This window comes from Oryza brachyantha, chromosome 2 (genome assembly GCF_000231095.2).
Source record: "Oryza brachyantha chromosome 2, ObraRS2, whole genome shotgun sequence".
Taxonomy (NCBI): domain Eukaryota; kingdom Viridiplantae; phylum Streptophyta; class Magnoliopsida; order Poales; family Poaceae; genus Oryza; species Oryza brachyantha.
Genome location: NC_023164.2, coordinates 11786410 through 11803045, shown reverse-complemented (window position 1 = coordinate 11803045; position 16636 = coordinate 11786410). Strand labels below are relative to the sequence as shown.

At 38.7% G+C, this 16636-nt stretch overlaps 1 protein-coding gene across 2 annotated transcripts; it reads left to right on the top strand.

The window, feature by feature from the left end:
• The first annotated feature begins 4991 nt into the window (after positions 1–4991).
• LOC102700022 (phosphatidylinositol/phosphatidylcholine transfer protein SFH3-like) lies at positions 4992–11506 on the top strand. 2 transcript variants are annotated; one of them, XM_015834139.1, is made up of 15 exons: positions 4992–5052; positions 5918–5985; positions 6255–6537; positions 6624–6723; positions 6879–7145; positions 7223–7300; positions 7400–7501; positions 7589–7638; positions 7832–7925; positions 8041–8133; positions 8251–8361; positions 9057–9162; positions 9263–9603; positions 10452–10526; positions 11282–11506. In XM_015834139.1, exons 2-15 carry the CDS (start codon positions 5940–5942, stop codon positions 11297–11299), a joined length of 1764 nt encoding a protein of 587 aa, XP_015689625.1. In that variant the 5' UTR covers positions 4992–5052; positions 5918–5939; the 3' UTR covers positions 11300–11506. The 2 variants fall into 2 exon arrangements, with proteins under 2 accessions (XP_015689625.1, XP_006647237.1); XM_006647174.2 differs by having other exon boundaries at positions 8245–8361.
• Positions 11507–16636: the final 5130 nt, after the last annotated feature.

Genomic DNA, 16636 nt, shown 5'->3' with positions numbered 1-16636 from the left:
ACACCTATGACGGTTCGTTAGTGAAAACACGTCAGAGGAGATACTACCTATGATGGATTTTACTACAGACCCATCAGTGAAAAGTTAAATTCAATAAAAAATAAATGCTAAATATTGGCTAGCCTCAGGATTCGCTAGTCATGCCCTTTGAATACACAGATACATGACAGTAAAAAAATTATAAGCATAACTAGTCGCAGACTTTCATTAGGCATTCATAAATCACAAAAAATAATCACATTTACGATCATTTAAACACAAAACAGAATCACAAGAAACATCACAACCACGTTCATCTAGCCAAAGAACAAAATTACTTCACATTCACAATCATTTGGGCACAAAACAAAATCAAAAAAATCATCACCCTGTCAGATCTGGTGGTTGGGGCCCGGATCCGCCCAGGAGCTCCAAATCCGGCCGACACATGCAAGCTTGGGCCGGTGGAGGTGTAGGCGGAGGTGCGTGTGGTAGTAGAGGCGGCGGAGCCCACGGGTGGTGGCGTAAGGGGCGGTCGGAGGTGGAGGGCTCCGCCATTAGGCCGCCACCGCCTCTCCTCCCGTCGTTGGTTGCCACCGCGCCACGGCTCCAGATCCGTCCGATCCCACCGCACCTCCCCTACCGCCCCTGTCGGATCTAGTGGAGGGAGGGCGCCGCCGCCCCTCCTGCCCTTGCTTGGCCATCGCTCACGCACGTAGAGAGAGGGAGAGATAGAGAAATGGGGAATGGGAGAAAGAACCAAGAGAAATGGAGGAGAGAACCGAGAGATCGGCCGACCTTATCTCCTCCTGTTGTGGGCCCCGCTGGAAGAAAATAAAATATCCTCCCTCACCTCAAACGGGTGAGAGCTTAAACCCGTTTGAGGTGAGTAAACCTCGTCTCTGACGGGTCCCGCTGGGAGAAAATAAAATATCCTCCCTCACCTCAAACGGGTGAGAGCTTAAACCCGTTTGAGGTGAGTAAACCTCGTCTCTGACGGGTCCCGCTGGGAAAAAATATAATCTCCTCCCTCACTGTTATGACTTCATTTGTGACGGGTCGGAAAACAAATCCGTCACAGGTAGCGGCCCGTCACTTGTGACGGCTTATAATGTTATGGCCCGTCACAGGTGAGGGGATACCAGTGACGGGCTGCGGCCGGATGGCTCACCGATGACGGCGAACGGAATGACCCGTCAAAGGTAACCGGCATCTCTGACCAATTCTTAGGTCCGTCACTGTTGTCCCGTCATAGATGTAGGATTCTGGCGTAGTGTATGGGGGCAAGAATGTCTAAACGTTTTCTAATTCTGTGAGTATAGATAATATATATATATGTAGAGATGATACAGTTGTTGCACGCATAGAGATCGAGCGGTGAGGTCAACTGCCGGCCTGATCTCTTCTTTTTATGCTTTTGTATTAGCTTTTTTTGTAGCTAGCACAAGGGGAAATAAAATAACCCAGTAATTAATTAGATAGTAAGAACTAATGTTCATGACGTGCTTGCATGACGATTAACTAATTTTTTGAGAAAAACAGCGTTGAAGTGCCATATAGCCGCTCCGGGGTTTCGACCTCCACCCGTCACACGCCTGACACCGCACGAGAGAGATCGAACCATCCCCCGGAGGCCGGGGCCCGGTGTCGAACACCTGGGGACCCGCCGGCGTTGGAGACGAAGAGGCTTCAGGATCGCGTCCCGGCCGCGGACGACGTCGGGTGGAGGAACACCAAGGCAGATCCCTGAGAAAACCAAAGGTCTCTCCCGCGTCGAACACCTGGTGCTAGCTGGTACCCTCTCGACCTCGCCGACGACCGCCGCGACGCCGGATTAATACCAGTGAGCCACTTCGCCTTGACCATGCATCTTCTGTATACTACTCTCGTTCGTTTCTATTCTACCCCCAGGTTCAGAGCGCCCGAGCTAGCCCCTCACCGGAGGAGAGCCTTTGTTCTGCCGCCGCGCTGTGGGCTATGGCTACTGTCGACAGCTCTCCATAGTTCGTGCACCCCTCACTCCGCCGTCGGAACCCCCACATCCGGGTAGTGCTCTGCTCGCACATACACGTGCCCATCTTTCACCGCTTCCCTGTTTCACCCGTACGTCGGCCGCCCTCCACGTCTACATTTCTCTCAAGCCTCAACTCTGCCGCCGCCTATCCTAGGTCGCTGGCTAGAGTATCTATACTTAATTTAGTCTATCATAGTTAATTACAAAACATATATTATCATACAATATCTGTCATGCACTCTTAAGTTCATACTGTAGCTGGCTATAACTGTTCTTCTAACCAACTTACCCTATGGTACCAGCTCTAAATGAATTTCGATGCGTGTATATGGAACGTAGACTAGTTCTTTGGTGGCCGTGTTCGGCTGCCCCTTAATCTATATTCGATCGTGCCCACGTTTCCAATTACTAATGCAAAAATTTTTAATAGGGAAGGTACTTTAAAAAAATATATTAATTTATTTTATATTTTTTTATAACTAATAATTAATTAATCATGTGCTAATCTATTCATATATTTTTCATGCCGGATAAATAAACCTCATCTTCCGTTTGCTGAACACGGCCGGTGTCTGATCTTTTATTTGACCCTATTAAATTTTGTCAGCTTAGTCATTTTTTTTGCAAATATATAAAATACAAATCATGCTTAAATTACCTTTGATGGTAAAAAATATAACAAAATAATTACTAATTATGTAAAAATTTTCAAATAAAATGAATAGTTAAAATAGATCTAAAATTCAAGGACATCAAATAAAAAATCGGACAACCTAGTATCGATCGTAAGATATAATTTCATTTATCATTTTTGCTCTATTTTCATAATATATATTTTCCTTTTCTTGAAGTAAACATAATTTTATAATTAATAAGATCCTTTTTAGATCATTTGTTTCCATTGCAAACATGCATGCTATTATCGCCATTCCTTTATATTTTTTTAATCTACCATTTGAAACATACAGAATGGGCAAGTAATCTATCTCCATCATTATTTGAAAATAAGCATTTTTATTGGCGGCAGTTACCAGGGCATGGGTGATTGATATACGAACGTGGCATATATTTCTTTGAGATGACACAGACTTTTGTTTTGAGGAGAAAAACAACAAAAAAATGTTCTAGACCTCGAAGATTAATTCCATAAATAATCGATTTTTACAGTGAAATAGTAGGAGACTACGAGAGGTCCACGATATATTCATTTTGGTAAAAAAAATAAGGGGTTGTGTGCAACAGTGCAAGAAAGAAAAACAGAAAGATTATAAGAGTATCTCCAACAAAAATTTTATCTAATTAGCTAAATTTGATGTTTGTACTCCTTTCTAAAAAATAAAACCTCCTAAAACTATGGACAAAACCAACGGAATAGGTAAATATTGACTCTCCATATTTTAAAACCTCCTCCATGTCATATTCCTTTTGTTTTAATCCAATCGGCAAACAAAATATGGACTGGATAGCACAAGCCGCCGCGTACGAACAGAACAAGCTCGATCGCCTGGGTGATTGAAAATCGTAGAGACGTAAGTTGGGTGCCAGTGATCGCCTGGGTGATTGAATCGCAGGACGACGGCCTGATAATAGCTAGACACCGATGATCGCCTTGCATTGGGTTCACGACGACGACACCATATATCCTTGCATTGGATTCACGCTGAGCAAATGCATGCAAACGAGCCGCGGGAGGCGCGCGAGGCCGCGGGAACCAGGCAAAATGCACGCGCATGAGAGGGATGACGATCCGCGCCGAATCACCAAACTTGGCTAGCGCAGGGTGGAGAATGGCGACCAAGAAATTCGGGGGAGGAAGAAGCTGATTCTGTTGGATTGCAGTTTTAATCTCAAATCTTCTATATTTAGTAAATTAATCAATTTAAAGGACCTATTGGAGATGCTCTAACGCATCAATCCATGGTTGAAAATACAAGAATTGCAATTGATTTTTGTGGATCACCATGGAAAAAAAAGCTATAGCCCTACTTATGATGTAGTCCAATTGAAAATTTTGAAATATTTCTCCCCTGTCCCTAATTTTATCTTTGTTTCCTCATGTTTGTTCCCAAATAAGTTATAGCCTCATTGTTTCGTTGCAAGTTAACGTAAATGAAATGACTTATTCATAATTAAAAAAATATTTTGTGGGTAAAACATTTATATGCATGTTCTTAGCATTTTTTTTAAAAAATAAACTATGACTAAAAAAATCCAAAAAACCGTTTTAAAATTTAAATATCGGCTTATAAGTAGAAACATAAGCGAAAATATTTGTATCTTATTTTTAGCAGCCGTTGCACTAGAGTTTGTGAAATTATGGAACAAATGAATTTGAAGTAGATAAAATGAGAATAATTGCATTGGAATTTAATAAAGTGGAGGATATTATCTTTTTTATTTGTAAATAGAGTTACTTTGGGATAGATGGAGTATAATTTAGGAGATTGCTGTCTATTGTGGGTTGGTAGGAAGAGAGGGAGGGAGATGGGAACAAACCAACAACAACAGTATCATTGTCGAGTCTTGACTCTAGCAACACTAGAATTTTAATAAGTTTTATTGAATTAGATTTTTAGGGTTAAGGGTAGTGAAAAAATAATAAGAGGACGGTTCTAAAGCAATGGACCTATGGTTTGACGAATAGAGGAGAAGGCAACGATAGCGACAGCGGAGCTAGAGCCCTGGGTTAGAGGAGTCGATGAGCTAAGTTGGCAACGCAAGCAAGATATACGTGTAAACGTATAATGAATAGCTTCTTTAAATTATAATAAAAATACAACTATTATCATCGATATATACTCTTCTATTTATAGAGGGAGGAAAAATGAAATCGTTCCGTAGAAAAGACCCAGCTAATAATAAGAAGGGTTAGAGTAGCTAATATTGGGGGTGGATCGTCGTCATACAGAAAACATCCTCTGGCACTCTCCTCGTTTGGCCGCGGGGAATGCGCGCTGGCCATGACGAGTCTATTTCTCCTCCATTTCTGCACCCCTCCACCTCCGCCGCACCACCCTCCTCCCCTTCCCACTTCCAGGCTCCTCCTCCTCCTCTTGGAGGTACGTGCGTGTTCTTCGCCATCTGCATGATTTTCTCCCCATTTCTGTTGCCATTGCGTGCCTTTGTTGTCAGATCTTGGGTTGTTTCTTCGTCTCGTGATGATCCGTCAGGGGCTAGCTTTCTTGTATCCTCATCGGCCTTTGCTATGCTTCCAATTTCGAGATCCAAGTCTGTTAATTGCTTGTTTGTATTTCGGAGTTCTTCCGTGACTAGTTAGCCAGGGATTGCCAAGGGGATATAGGGATTGGTAACATTCCTGCTGGTTCAACGTGGTTTTCTGGGCCTTTGTAATGTCTTCATTTGATTTTTTAAGCTTGCTGATTTTGCTGCATCTCATGACAAAAAATGGGTGCAAATATTATATGTTCAGATTGTTTCAGATCATAAATCCTCGCCTTAGAGTGCTTTTCTGCTATTCTTTAGAAAAAAAGTTCTTTTCTGGTAGTCAATGGGTCATATGAATACTGGGCTAGGTTGTAAAATAATGAATTGAATTTGTGTCTTCTAGTGCAATTTTGGGTGGCTGTCAATTTCCATCATCTGGTGCCTCAACGCTATCTTTAATTTTTATGTGTAAATTTAGAAACTTTTCTGTAAGCAGAAAAGGAGAGATGCTAATATAACTTATAGTTATGCTGATGGAACATTGGTTTTTGACATGCTCACTGCTCATAATACATACGAAATCTCCCTGCAAACCAATACCTTTTGTGATAACTAACATCTGTGTTATTTTACACTTCATTACACTACCAACCAACAATGCTTCAGGTTGTCAAGATATTCAGAAAATTGTTCGTTTTCTCCTTGTTCTAGAAACTTAGCGTATGATATAAACAACTAATGATGTGGGTAACTGTTCAGGTCCAGATAGGGCGCAACAGTCATGACAGAAGTCCTGTCAAGACCTCTTGAGCACCATCTAAGCTCTGGTAAGAAAGGGAATAATTATCACGACCATTTTCTTATTGATTAAAGTGCATAATTAGGACCTACAAGTTTCTATTGGTGTAAAACAACTTATTAAATTCTTTTCTACTCAAATTATAAACACTGTTTTAAAAGAATTATAGGTCGTTTTTGCCGATGGCGTTGTCCATTCTCACAATTATTACATAAATACTAACTTAACTGTTCAAATCGTATTACAAATTTGGTTTATGAAAATATACCATATAAACTAAAATACACAATGTCTCAGCAACCTTAGATGGCCACTATGAAGAGAAGAGGAAATCCAACGTTGAATACTCCGAGGATGAAAGGAAGGCCAAAATCATGTCATTGAAGAAGAAGGCAATGAGCGCTTCACAAAAATTGAGGCATTCAATGAAGAAGGGGAGGAGGAGCAGCAAGGTCATGTCCATCTCAATCGCGGATGAACGTGATCCTGAGGAAGTGCAGGCCGTCGATGCCTTCCGTCAGCTCCTTGTACTTGAAGAGCTCCTACCATCTCAGCACGATGATTACCACATGATGCTAAGGTGTATAATCTGAGAACAGCACACATTTATGTTGTTAAGTTTCTTATGTGAAAGCTCTATTATTGCTGAAACTTGAGATTACACAGATTTTTGAAGGCAAGAAAGTTTGATGTTGAGAAGGCAAAGCAAATGTGGGCTGATATGCTGCGGTGGAGAAAGGAATTTGGTGCAGATACCATTCTTGAGGTAACTGCATCTACCACATTGGATTTTGAGGTTGAACTTTGTTTAGACTAATGTCGTTTTATGGTTGATACACGCCATTGTTCATAAGCAGTTATTTTTTAAAAGATTTCGTTATTCATAAGTATTGACAACTTCTTCTTACAATGTTACGTTAGGATTTTGAATTTGAAGAAGCTGACAAGGTGGCAGAATGCTATCCTCAAGGTTACCATGGAGTTGATAAGGAGGGAAGGCCTGTCTACATTGAACGACTTGGACAGATCGACGTCAATAGGCTAATGCAGGTCACTACAATGGATCGTTTTGTCAAGAACCATGTCAGGGAGTTTGAGAAGAACTTTGCTGTTAAGTTCCCGGCTTGCTCAGTCGCCGCCAAGTGCCACATTGATCAGAGCACAACAATTCTTGATGTGCAAGGGGTGGTATGTATTTGGACAATTCATTGGGGATGGTTGGAATTTTACAATTTCCAAGCTAAGACAAACTATTGCATTTTCAGGGGATGAAACAATTCAGCAAAGCTGCAAGAGACCTCATTGGTCAGCTTCAGAAGATTGATGGTGATAACTACCCTGAGGTAATTAATGCATTGGATAGATAAACAACTGTTGGTAATTTTGCAGAAACTTTGTGCTAGATTTGTTAATGTTCTTACTGCTTGTAATTGTCTGTCCAGACACTGTGTCGGATGTTCATTATTAATGCAGGGCCAGGATTCCGACTTCTTTGGAGCACAGTGAAGAGTTTCCTTGACCCAAAGACAACAGCAAAGATTCATGTTAGTGTCCTTCCAATACTTGGTGTGTTGAAAAAACTTTAAGTTTTCCCATGACCAAATTGGTTGACAATCGGTGCATTTATTTAGGTGTTGGGCAACAAGTACCAGAGCAAGCTTCTTGAAGTGATCGATGCTAGGTAGGACACCCATGCTCTAAGTTTTTTCTTTTACAAACAACAAAGGAGATGCTCCTATTGTGCTGTATAGTAATATACAAAAGAAAAGTTAAATTCGAAGGCAATATTAGTATACTAATACAAATGATACTCTAATTTAACCCTCATATTTGATGACAATATTCACTAACTTAATTTTACTCATATTGTACAGTGAGCTGCCGGAGTTTTTTGGTGGAACTTGCCAATGTGAAGGTGGTTGCATGAAGGCTGACAAGGGCCCTTGGAAGGATGCTGAAGTGATGAAGGTAACTGTTCCAATCCTGATCTTCTCATTGCCACATCTTCATCCTTGAACAAGTTGTTAAATTACAATTCATAACCGACAAGGCACTCAAGTTTTTATGTTAAATTTATGTTAAGATGGTTCAAAGCGGTGCTGGGTGGTGTGGAAATCTTAGCTTGAATCATTCGGAGACCGAGGAGAAAATGATGATTTGTGAAGATGACGCCAAGGTAGCAAAAGAGTTACCAGCTTTTCGTAGTAACATATTCATATTTGAGTATCTCTAAATCCATTGGATCATGGTGCTTAGACATTTGTCATTTTATTTATGTAAACTAAAGAAGCAGGATTCATTCAAGGATGAAGGGCGCACTCTGTCACGAAAAATATCGCGGGGCCGAATCGAGCATCCTTTGCTATCACCTGTTCGTGAGGAGCTTGCCCCTCTGATGCACCCTGTGAGTTATGCTCTTTGGATTACTGATGAATTTTCTCACGTCTTGTGGATAAAATGAGACGTATAATCTCTAAGAAAACAGAATAAAACAATTAGGAGTCTCAAATGCAATCTTAAGTCGGTTTGCCACTTGATAATGTGAATATGTGATAGATATTAAAAGGAAAAAATGTTCTGTTATAGGATTGAGAGTTAAAAATTCTATTTATAGTACGAAGTTACCGGTTCACTACTTCACATTAGTAACACCAAATCTTTACTTGATTCTCATTTTTACCATTCTGTCAACTCTGGACCACACAACCCTGTCCTCTTCCACATTTCTTCCTCCTTCAACCACCTTCTTCCTCATGTAAAGTAGTCAAGTCTTTCTTTTATCGTGTCCTAAAACATAAGTTCAGGAGGGGCAGTGCCACCACCTGTCTCACAAATCGTGTATGGTTAGCCTGAGTAGGAGACTACCCAATATGGATCACAACCACCATTTTGCATCCATGATCGGGTTAATATTATATTGTGATCAGTTAAATCATGGTCTTGGACAATTGACTTTTATGTTGATATGTCAGTTCTAGGAAAAGCTTAGAATCTCAAAAAACATCCAAGCTTAGACCTCACATAAAATTCTCATTCTTGTGGTGTACTGGTTCATATATTTCTTTTATTAACTCAATGATTCCTTTTATTTGTTTGCAGACCCCTGGATCACCCTACTTCTGTGATGTTCCAATGGTAGAGAAGGCCATAGATGCCATTTGCCAGAGCAAGGGACTGCCGGATGAGGATATTGCAATCACCAAAGGTTAAAAACCCCATCTTTACTGCCTGACAATCTTCTGACCAAACCTTGCTACTGTACTTCAACCATTAACTGACAGATTGGATAATCATTTTTCTTCCAGCCATTGCAAATGCCTCCAATGGATCCAATCCTCCATTCTTTGGGGGCATCATGGCTCTCGTCATGAGCATCGCAACCATTCTCCGTGTTAGCCGCGGCATGCCAAAGAAGGTGCTTGGCGCAACCAAAAGCCAAGAACAGCAGCCACCCAAGAGTGCATTAGTGGAGGCTGTGCCGGCGGCTGAATACGCTTGCGCTGCAAAGCGCCTCTCCGAAATCGAGGAGAAGGTCGTTGCGATCCTCACCAGGCCTGCTGAAATGCCGGCTGATAAGGAGGAGATGCTCAGGACTGCCGTCAGCCGAGTTAGTGCGTTGGAGGAGGAGCTTGCAGCCACCAAGAAGGTGAGCTCATTTGCACCTTCTTACTGATGAAAAGCTGATGGGGAAACAATGTTTCTCCACCCTATCACTATTTTTTTCTTATGCTTATGTTAATAAATCAAGATTTGAATTTTAAAACCTAAATTTAGAGTTCATTTTGGGTTTTTTCAGTATAGTTTATTTTCTAACTTTTGCTTTTAGATGGTTGAGAACACATATATAAAAATTTACCTTTCAATTATCTTTTAGTTGTTAATAACTTGTATTACTTATGCTTAATTTGAGCGAAACAATGAGGTTGTAAGCAAATAGAGCAATTTTATCATACTCAAGTACCTGAAGGTACCGTATTTTATAGTGTAAAATTTGGTATCTCCAAATACTTTATACCTCGAGATACCCAAATTAAAATTTTAATGTAAATTTTAGTATCTAGAGATACTTTCTCAACGATGGTAATTGCGAAGCTTAGGACCCTGTAGTCTACCTAAGAAATGAAATTAGCACACGTGTTAACCTCTTAAAAAAAGCTGGTAAGAGGCACATTATTATTATGTTATCCAAGTTTCCATTTTTATTCGTATATATGTATGGTAATGGACCTAACTATTTTGTCAATAAAATTTGAGAAGGATGGGCCTAAAATTAGCTGGGCTAAATATTATAGATTTTTAAATTAATATTTTTTAGTATTAAATAGGGTTATTAAAGGACCCAAGGCCTTTGGCCCATTACCACCACTAAAATATATGACATGTTAATCCCATGCTCTGTATTATTAAGCGTCTTGAGTACACTAGCAAAGTATATGCAGTCCTGCTACTGTGGATAAACCATTTGTAAAATTTGCGTATTATATGTTGTTGCAGGCCTTGCAGGAGACTCTTGAGCGACAGGAGGAGATCATGGCATACATTGAGAAGAAAAAGAAGAAGAAAAGCAAGGTAATCCCAAAATGAAAAAAAAGACACGGTTATGGTATCTTCTCCTATTACTGTATTAAAATTTAATCTAATACTATCTCCGTTTATAATGTAAGATGTTTGACTTTTTTGGTTGTAACGTTTGACTATTCGTCTTATTCAAAAATTTAGTACAAATATAGAGAATGACAAGTCGTGCTTAAAGTTCTTTTGATAATAAAGTAAGTCATAAGCAGAATAATAAATGATATTTCCATAATTTTTTGAATAGTCAAACATCTTACGTTATGAAACGGAGGGAGTAATAGAATTGTATCAAATATTTTATTTAAAACTTTGGTAAGATATATATACAAATTTATGTATTTTAACGTATTATGTAATATATAATACATATTGTAACATTATATATTTCGGTTCTAATTTTATTGCTATATAATTTATGCCATATATACTACAAGGTGTAATGTAATAAAATTAAATCTATTGAATACAAAAATTTCTACTAGTAGGCAATGAAAGGCTTACGACCATTTAAGGATAATTTAAAAAAATCCTAAAAAGGCAAAGCAGAATACATCGTTTAGCTGTAGTGTCAATTGTGACCCTGACTGCAAAAAGTAAAATTTTGCACTTATCACCAACCTGTGTACCAAAATAATTAGTGTTGCACTCTCTTCTTCTTATGCTGCAAAATTGTTTTCCCATAAGTCCATTACCTTGCATGTTCCTTGATTTCATAAAATTAACATTGTCATTTGAAATTTCACTTGCAGCGCCTGTTTCGTTGGTAATGTGCAAAGAACTATTGCCCTGGGTTTGATCAAGAGTTGATGTTTCCATCTGCTGACAAAGCACGATTCCAAGTGTAACATATAATGTTCATTTGTTCTTTTTCCTGTGTTGCTACCATTGATTGATCTGAGCTTCTCGGCCTTAATATAATTTTTGCACGGTGTGGGTGCGATAATTATATACCAATATGCTTTTTGGTGTTGTCATCTGTGGATGGACCATATGACTGTTAACAAACTTTATAAATTTAAAACTCTCCAGTATACTCTAATTGCTGCATCAACCATTAATTTGGAGAAATCAAAGATGATATTAGTCACTGATTTGTTTCATGGGGACTACTACTAGTAATATTACCGTTGGTAGAAAAAAATCTCGACTATTGATTTAAAGTTATAAATGTTCCTATAAGTTGATCCAATTTATTATATTAAAAAAAAAAGTAAACGGTGTGCGACTAAACAACAGAGAGCATCGTAAAATGCCTATTCTTGGTACGCCGTTTGAGAAATAAGAAAGTGTGGGCATTTTTTGCAAACTTAACCAAGCCATCATTGTGAAGTCTTGTGCATTGGTCTTTTTTGGCTTGGTGAGTATATAAACATTCATTTTTCTTGCCTTGTTTTATCAAATAAGAATAATATGATGCTCTCTACTAGTACTATTATACCGTAGTAGAATTGATCTCGACCTTTAGTTTATAAAAGCATATTAGTAATTTACTAACTCAATGATGAATAATAATGTTGGTATTTAGGATTTTCAATTTATCGTAAGAGGTTTTTATCCACTCATCAGATTATATCCTTGCCTAATGTGTATTTCGCCACTTAGCCCCGTGAGCGCACCTAAATCCATTTTGAACAGAATATCGAAAAACCTTTTCCAAACCACACTCAACTTTCAAAAAAAGCTAAGAGCTATACAATATAGAAAATAAACTACAGTAGCTGGTGAAGGTGAAACTAGTTTCTCGTAATCTTGAGCTCCTGTATACAGGCCCTACGCCATATGTCACACTGCCAGTATCATCACGAATCTAAAGGAGCTCTATGTTGCCTGTTGGGCCTTGGGCCAAGGTTAGAAAACATATATTCCTATACAGAGATGTTTGGTTCTTGTCGGTACATACAGTTTTTCAAGTAGACAAACCGAGTGGATCATCAACGACCGAGCTACACGCAAGTTAAAAAGAATGAAAGAACCAAACACTGCAAAATCGACAATTCGGGTCGGTTCGGTGTTTGGTTTTCAGTATATTTTTTTTCCATAGAACCTACGGTAGCTGGTATACTCTCCTGAATAGATGTAAGATCTTATATTTTCTTTCATTCTCCTCCGTTTTACCGAATGGCAGTGGTGGCCTTCTTCGGTCTTTGTTTCCAAGCCACTTGACCAACCGAAGAGTCCATGTGTTCAGTGGCTGTCTGTCTTCTCACTAGTCGTGCACGTTACGGACTTAGCTCCACTTCATTCCACCACGAGCCCCATATAGAGTTTTTAATACTGTCTAGTATTTCAAAAAACGTGCGTGTGAAAAACGAGAAAGATAAGTTATAGTAGAGGCTTGTCGAATACAGCCGTATGTCTGTCTTACAACAGATGCGTCTCTGTTCCATGACCCTAGAATAATAGCATGGCCCCCACGCTCATACTCACAAGGTAAAAAGGCAGCATCTATGAGGCAGCAATTGATTTTATTCTGGAAAACCAAACACCGAGAAAACCGAACTAGAACTTTTTAGTTTTTTTTATTTTGGCTTTTGTTTTGTAAGGCTGCTTCGGTCTATATCTCTATTATTTAAAGTAGACTTGTCCGTCCTCTCTACCCCCACCTCACGTAAAAACCACCGTTTCCAAAAAAAAATGTAGTTTCTTTAAAAATATTTGTTTTCTCTATGGGCTTGTGTAATCCATCAGCAATTAATAGACATGTTGTAATGCACGATTATATTACTAGTTTATTTAAAAAGATTTGCTTCAGTTTAACAAAAAGTACCTCGAGGTACCGGTACCTCACGGTACCAAATCGTTTCTGATTATCTAATAGTGCACATCCTACTCAGCTAGATCCAATGGTAAAAAACGATTTGATACCTTGAGTTACCTTTTATTGGATCGGAGCAAATCTCTTATTTAAAACCGAACACCCACCCCAATCGATTCCTACAGTCCCACAGCTAGATCGTTCTTGATTAACCGTCAAAGGTGTACTTAGATCTCGTTCTGAATATCTAAGCTCGACGACTTACGCTATCTTTTATGGTCACTAGACGATTACATGGAAGATAAATTTTATCTCTACTGCTTAAAAGCAATTGTTCGTCCTCTCTACCCTATCTCACGTAAAAACCACAGCCTCCACAAAATCAAATTAAATGATTTCTTTAAAGAAATATTTTTCTAAATGGGTATGTTTCATCTATCCTCAATTATGTGGGCATGCTATAATGCACGGTTGTATTAATAGTTTTATTAAAACCGAAAGTCCATCCCTATCGGTCCCTACAATCCCACAGCTAGATCTCTCTTGATTAACTATCAAAAATGTACTTTATCTCGTTGTGAATATCCAAGCTCCACAACTTAAGCTATCTTTTATGGTTAGTCTAAATTTCGGCCAAACATGTCACGTCTCCATAGATAGTAAGCATCACACAAAAGGTTCTATATTTGTATGATGCCAAGCAAAAAAAAATCGTCTCCTTCCCGTGCACTGACCTTTAATATGCTCTTAAATGGTTTGTCACATCCTCTTCCAAAGAGGATGAATGATTTGATAAGATTCACATTCTGTCCAGAGCTTATCTCATACTTTACCAGGTGTTTTAACTTACACTAGTTGTACTTTACTTATTCAGATGAAATTTGTTGTTACATCCAAATGAAAAATAAGGTAAACCCAATTCATTCTATTGTCCCAATCATTAACATGAAGATAATTAAGCAAATCTTTCAGCACAATTTTCACATTTGGTGCCGTGTGGTTATGGAAAGCAAGAATAATACAGCTAATGAAACACTGTAGTGGCCGAGTTTTAGTCAAACCTGTGAAACTCGCTTGTGCATCTGGTTAATTGCAGAAATTGCTTCAGGCATTGAAGTTCTGATGGAATTAGATTCTGACATGGACAGGGGGAAAAGCCGTCTTTCTATAGGAATGATTGGATTATACGCGCCGTGCTTTATATTTTATCTTTCGAAAATTCCTGTTATTTTCTCCATTCGAATTAAGCAGTATTGTGAACTCCTCTCGGCATATTGAGTCATCTTTTTCTTATGCACGTTTGGGTGGTGGTCCAAAGGAATGTTTGTGGTTTATGGTAGAAGGGAAAATATTCTGTCTTCTATGAACCAGAAACACACATTTTTCAAGTTTATTCTGAGGCCCCAGCAATTCTAAACATATAGATTAAGCATCTGGAAAAAAGCGACAAAGATACCTAAAATCATGAGTTTAATGCTGCCATATTGATGTGGGTTCCTCTTTTGTAAACTGCACCAGAATTACATTGAATACGAGATTCAATAATGCTTGCTATGAAGCTCCAAACTAAAATATCTTCAGACATCTGATCTAACACAGCCTGCATGCACAAGATGCTCTGTGGCACTTGCAGACTGAGACTCTCTGCTCTGATACATAGGCATTTTTATATGCTCTCTCTTTGTATTTCATACATGTTTCAACAATTACATCTGTATGTTTCTTGTATACTATATAAAAATGTTCCGATTATAAATAAATCACATAGGTATATTTCATTTATATATAATAGTATGAAATCTCGTTGTAAACATATAACTGTAACTAGCTGAAGCCTGTGCTTTGTAAAGGATAAAAACATATTATGTTATTCCTAGAATAAATAGAAAAATATTTTTTATAAAATATGTGACTATCTTTTTTATATAGAAAATATCCATATCAATTTGATTTTATGTGGATATCCATCAAGATTTGATTGATTTTTAATATTATGAAGTTAAGGGAGTAAATTGGATATGCAATAGGGATAGACGGTGGTGGCACCAATATAGGCTTTTACAGTACTAACGATAAACAAAACGGTATAATTGGATCTTGGATTAGAGGAGTAATTTAAGCAAACCGCTAAATGGAGTATGCACGGAGCCGGAGGACGGAGACATGCACAACAGCAAGGGCTACAGGCCGCTGTCTCGGGGTGCTGCACGCGCTCGATCACCGTCGTAGCGAGGGGAAGGCACCAGATCTCTGACGATATATCCGGTGCCCGAGATGTTTCAGTTATTTTTTACTATTCATCTATGCGTACGCGTGTTCTTAGGGGAGAGTATGCGTGTCTTGTAAGTATCTGCATTATACTGTGTTCTTATGAAAAAAAACTTACCGCCTTCCTTAATAAAGAGAAGTAATGAACAAAGCAATTTCATGAAGTTAGCCATGTCAATATTACGATTAGCTGATATCATGCTTCCGCGACCAGTTGAGATGTCTATTCAACTCTCTATTAATAAAATTGTTTTATCCTTCTGATTATGATACGTAGAAGGGACCCTTTTTGACATTTTTTTCCTCAATCATATAATTATAGGCATATATATTTCCGACTTCAAGCTAGTAAGAGAATATGTTAAACCCCCAAAATTAACCAGAGATCACACCATGCAATTCATCGGTGTGTGCTTCTTTTGAGTAATGCTTCTAACAGTAGTTATTACTTATGGTATATATAGTTATCTACATCTGGCAAGAAAATGTTAATAAATGCTTGACATTTTGTGTAGTAATTAAAAATCACATACATATCCCATCATTGATAGGAGCAAGGCTAATAATATAGCCAACTCAGCCCACTTATCATAGTAGTTAGCCATTTATAATTAACATATGGTCTACTTGTCTATCTCACAGACTTTATTGATCTTGTGCCAGAGCTGGCTATAAGCTTATAGCCCGTTTCTTCTCTCTCCTCCAACTTAGCATTTAGCGGGCTTATAGCATGCTATTATACTTGCTCTAACAACACCGAAACAACCTCTCCCCTAGGTCTGGGATTGTGAGCCACCCTCCATAAATATGCCCAAACATGCCCAAAGTAAGGGGCCGTTTGTTTGGAGAGACTAATCAATAAGTCTTTTCACTTTAGTCACTTTTAGTCCCTAAAATACTAAACATGAGAGACTAATAGAGGTTAAAACTACCTAGATCCATAGGTCCCTGGGGAGGTGCTAAAAAGGACTAAATGTCTATAGCACACATATTCCACTACTCTAGGTCTATAGCTATGTGTGTACTATTGAATAGATCATTTAATGAGGTTTTAGTCTCTTTTAGTTCCTCCAAACAAACA

What these genes read in the sequence shown, in the direction of transcription:
- LOC102700022 (XM_006647174.2), top strand. Translation starts at nt 5,940, where the DNA reads ATGACAGAAGTCCTGTCAAGACCTCTTGAGCACCATCTAAGCTCTG. An exon ending in GTGCAGATACCATTCTTGAG is followed by an intron (nt 6,724 to 6,878) that starts GTAACTGCATCT and finishes ATGTTACGTTAG; the next exon opens with GATTTTGAATTTGAAGAAGC. An exon ending in TTTGTGAAGATGACGCCAAG is followed by an intron (nt 8,134 to 8,244) that starts GTAGCAAAAGAG and finishes TGTAAACTAAAG; the next exon opens with AAGCAGGATTCATTCAAGGA.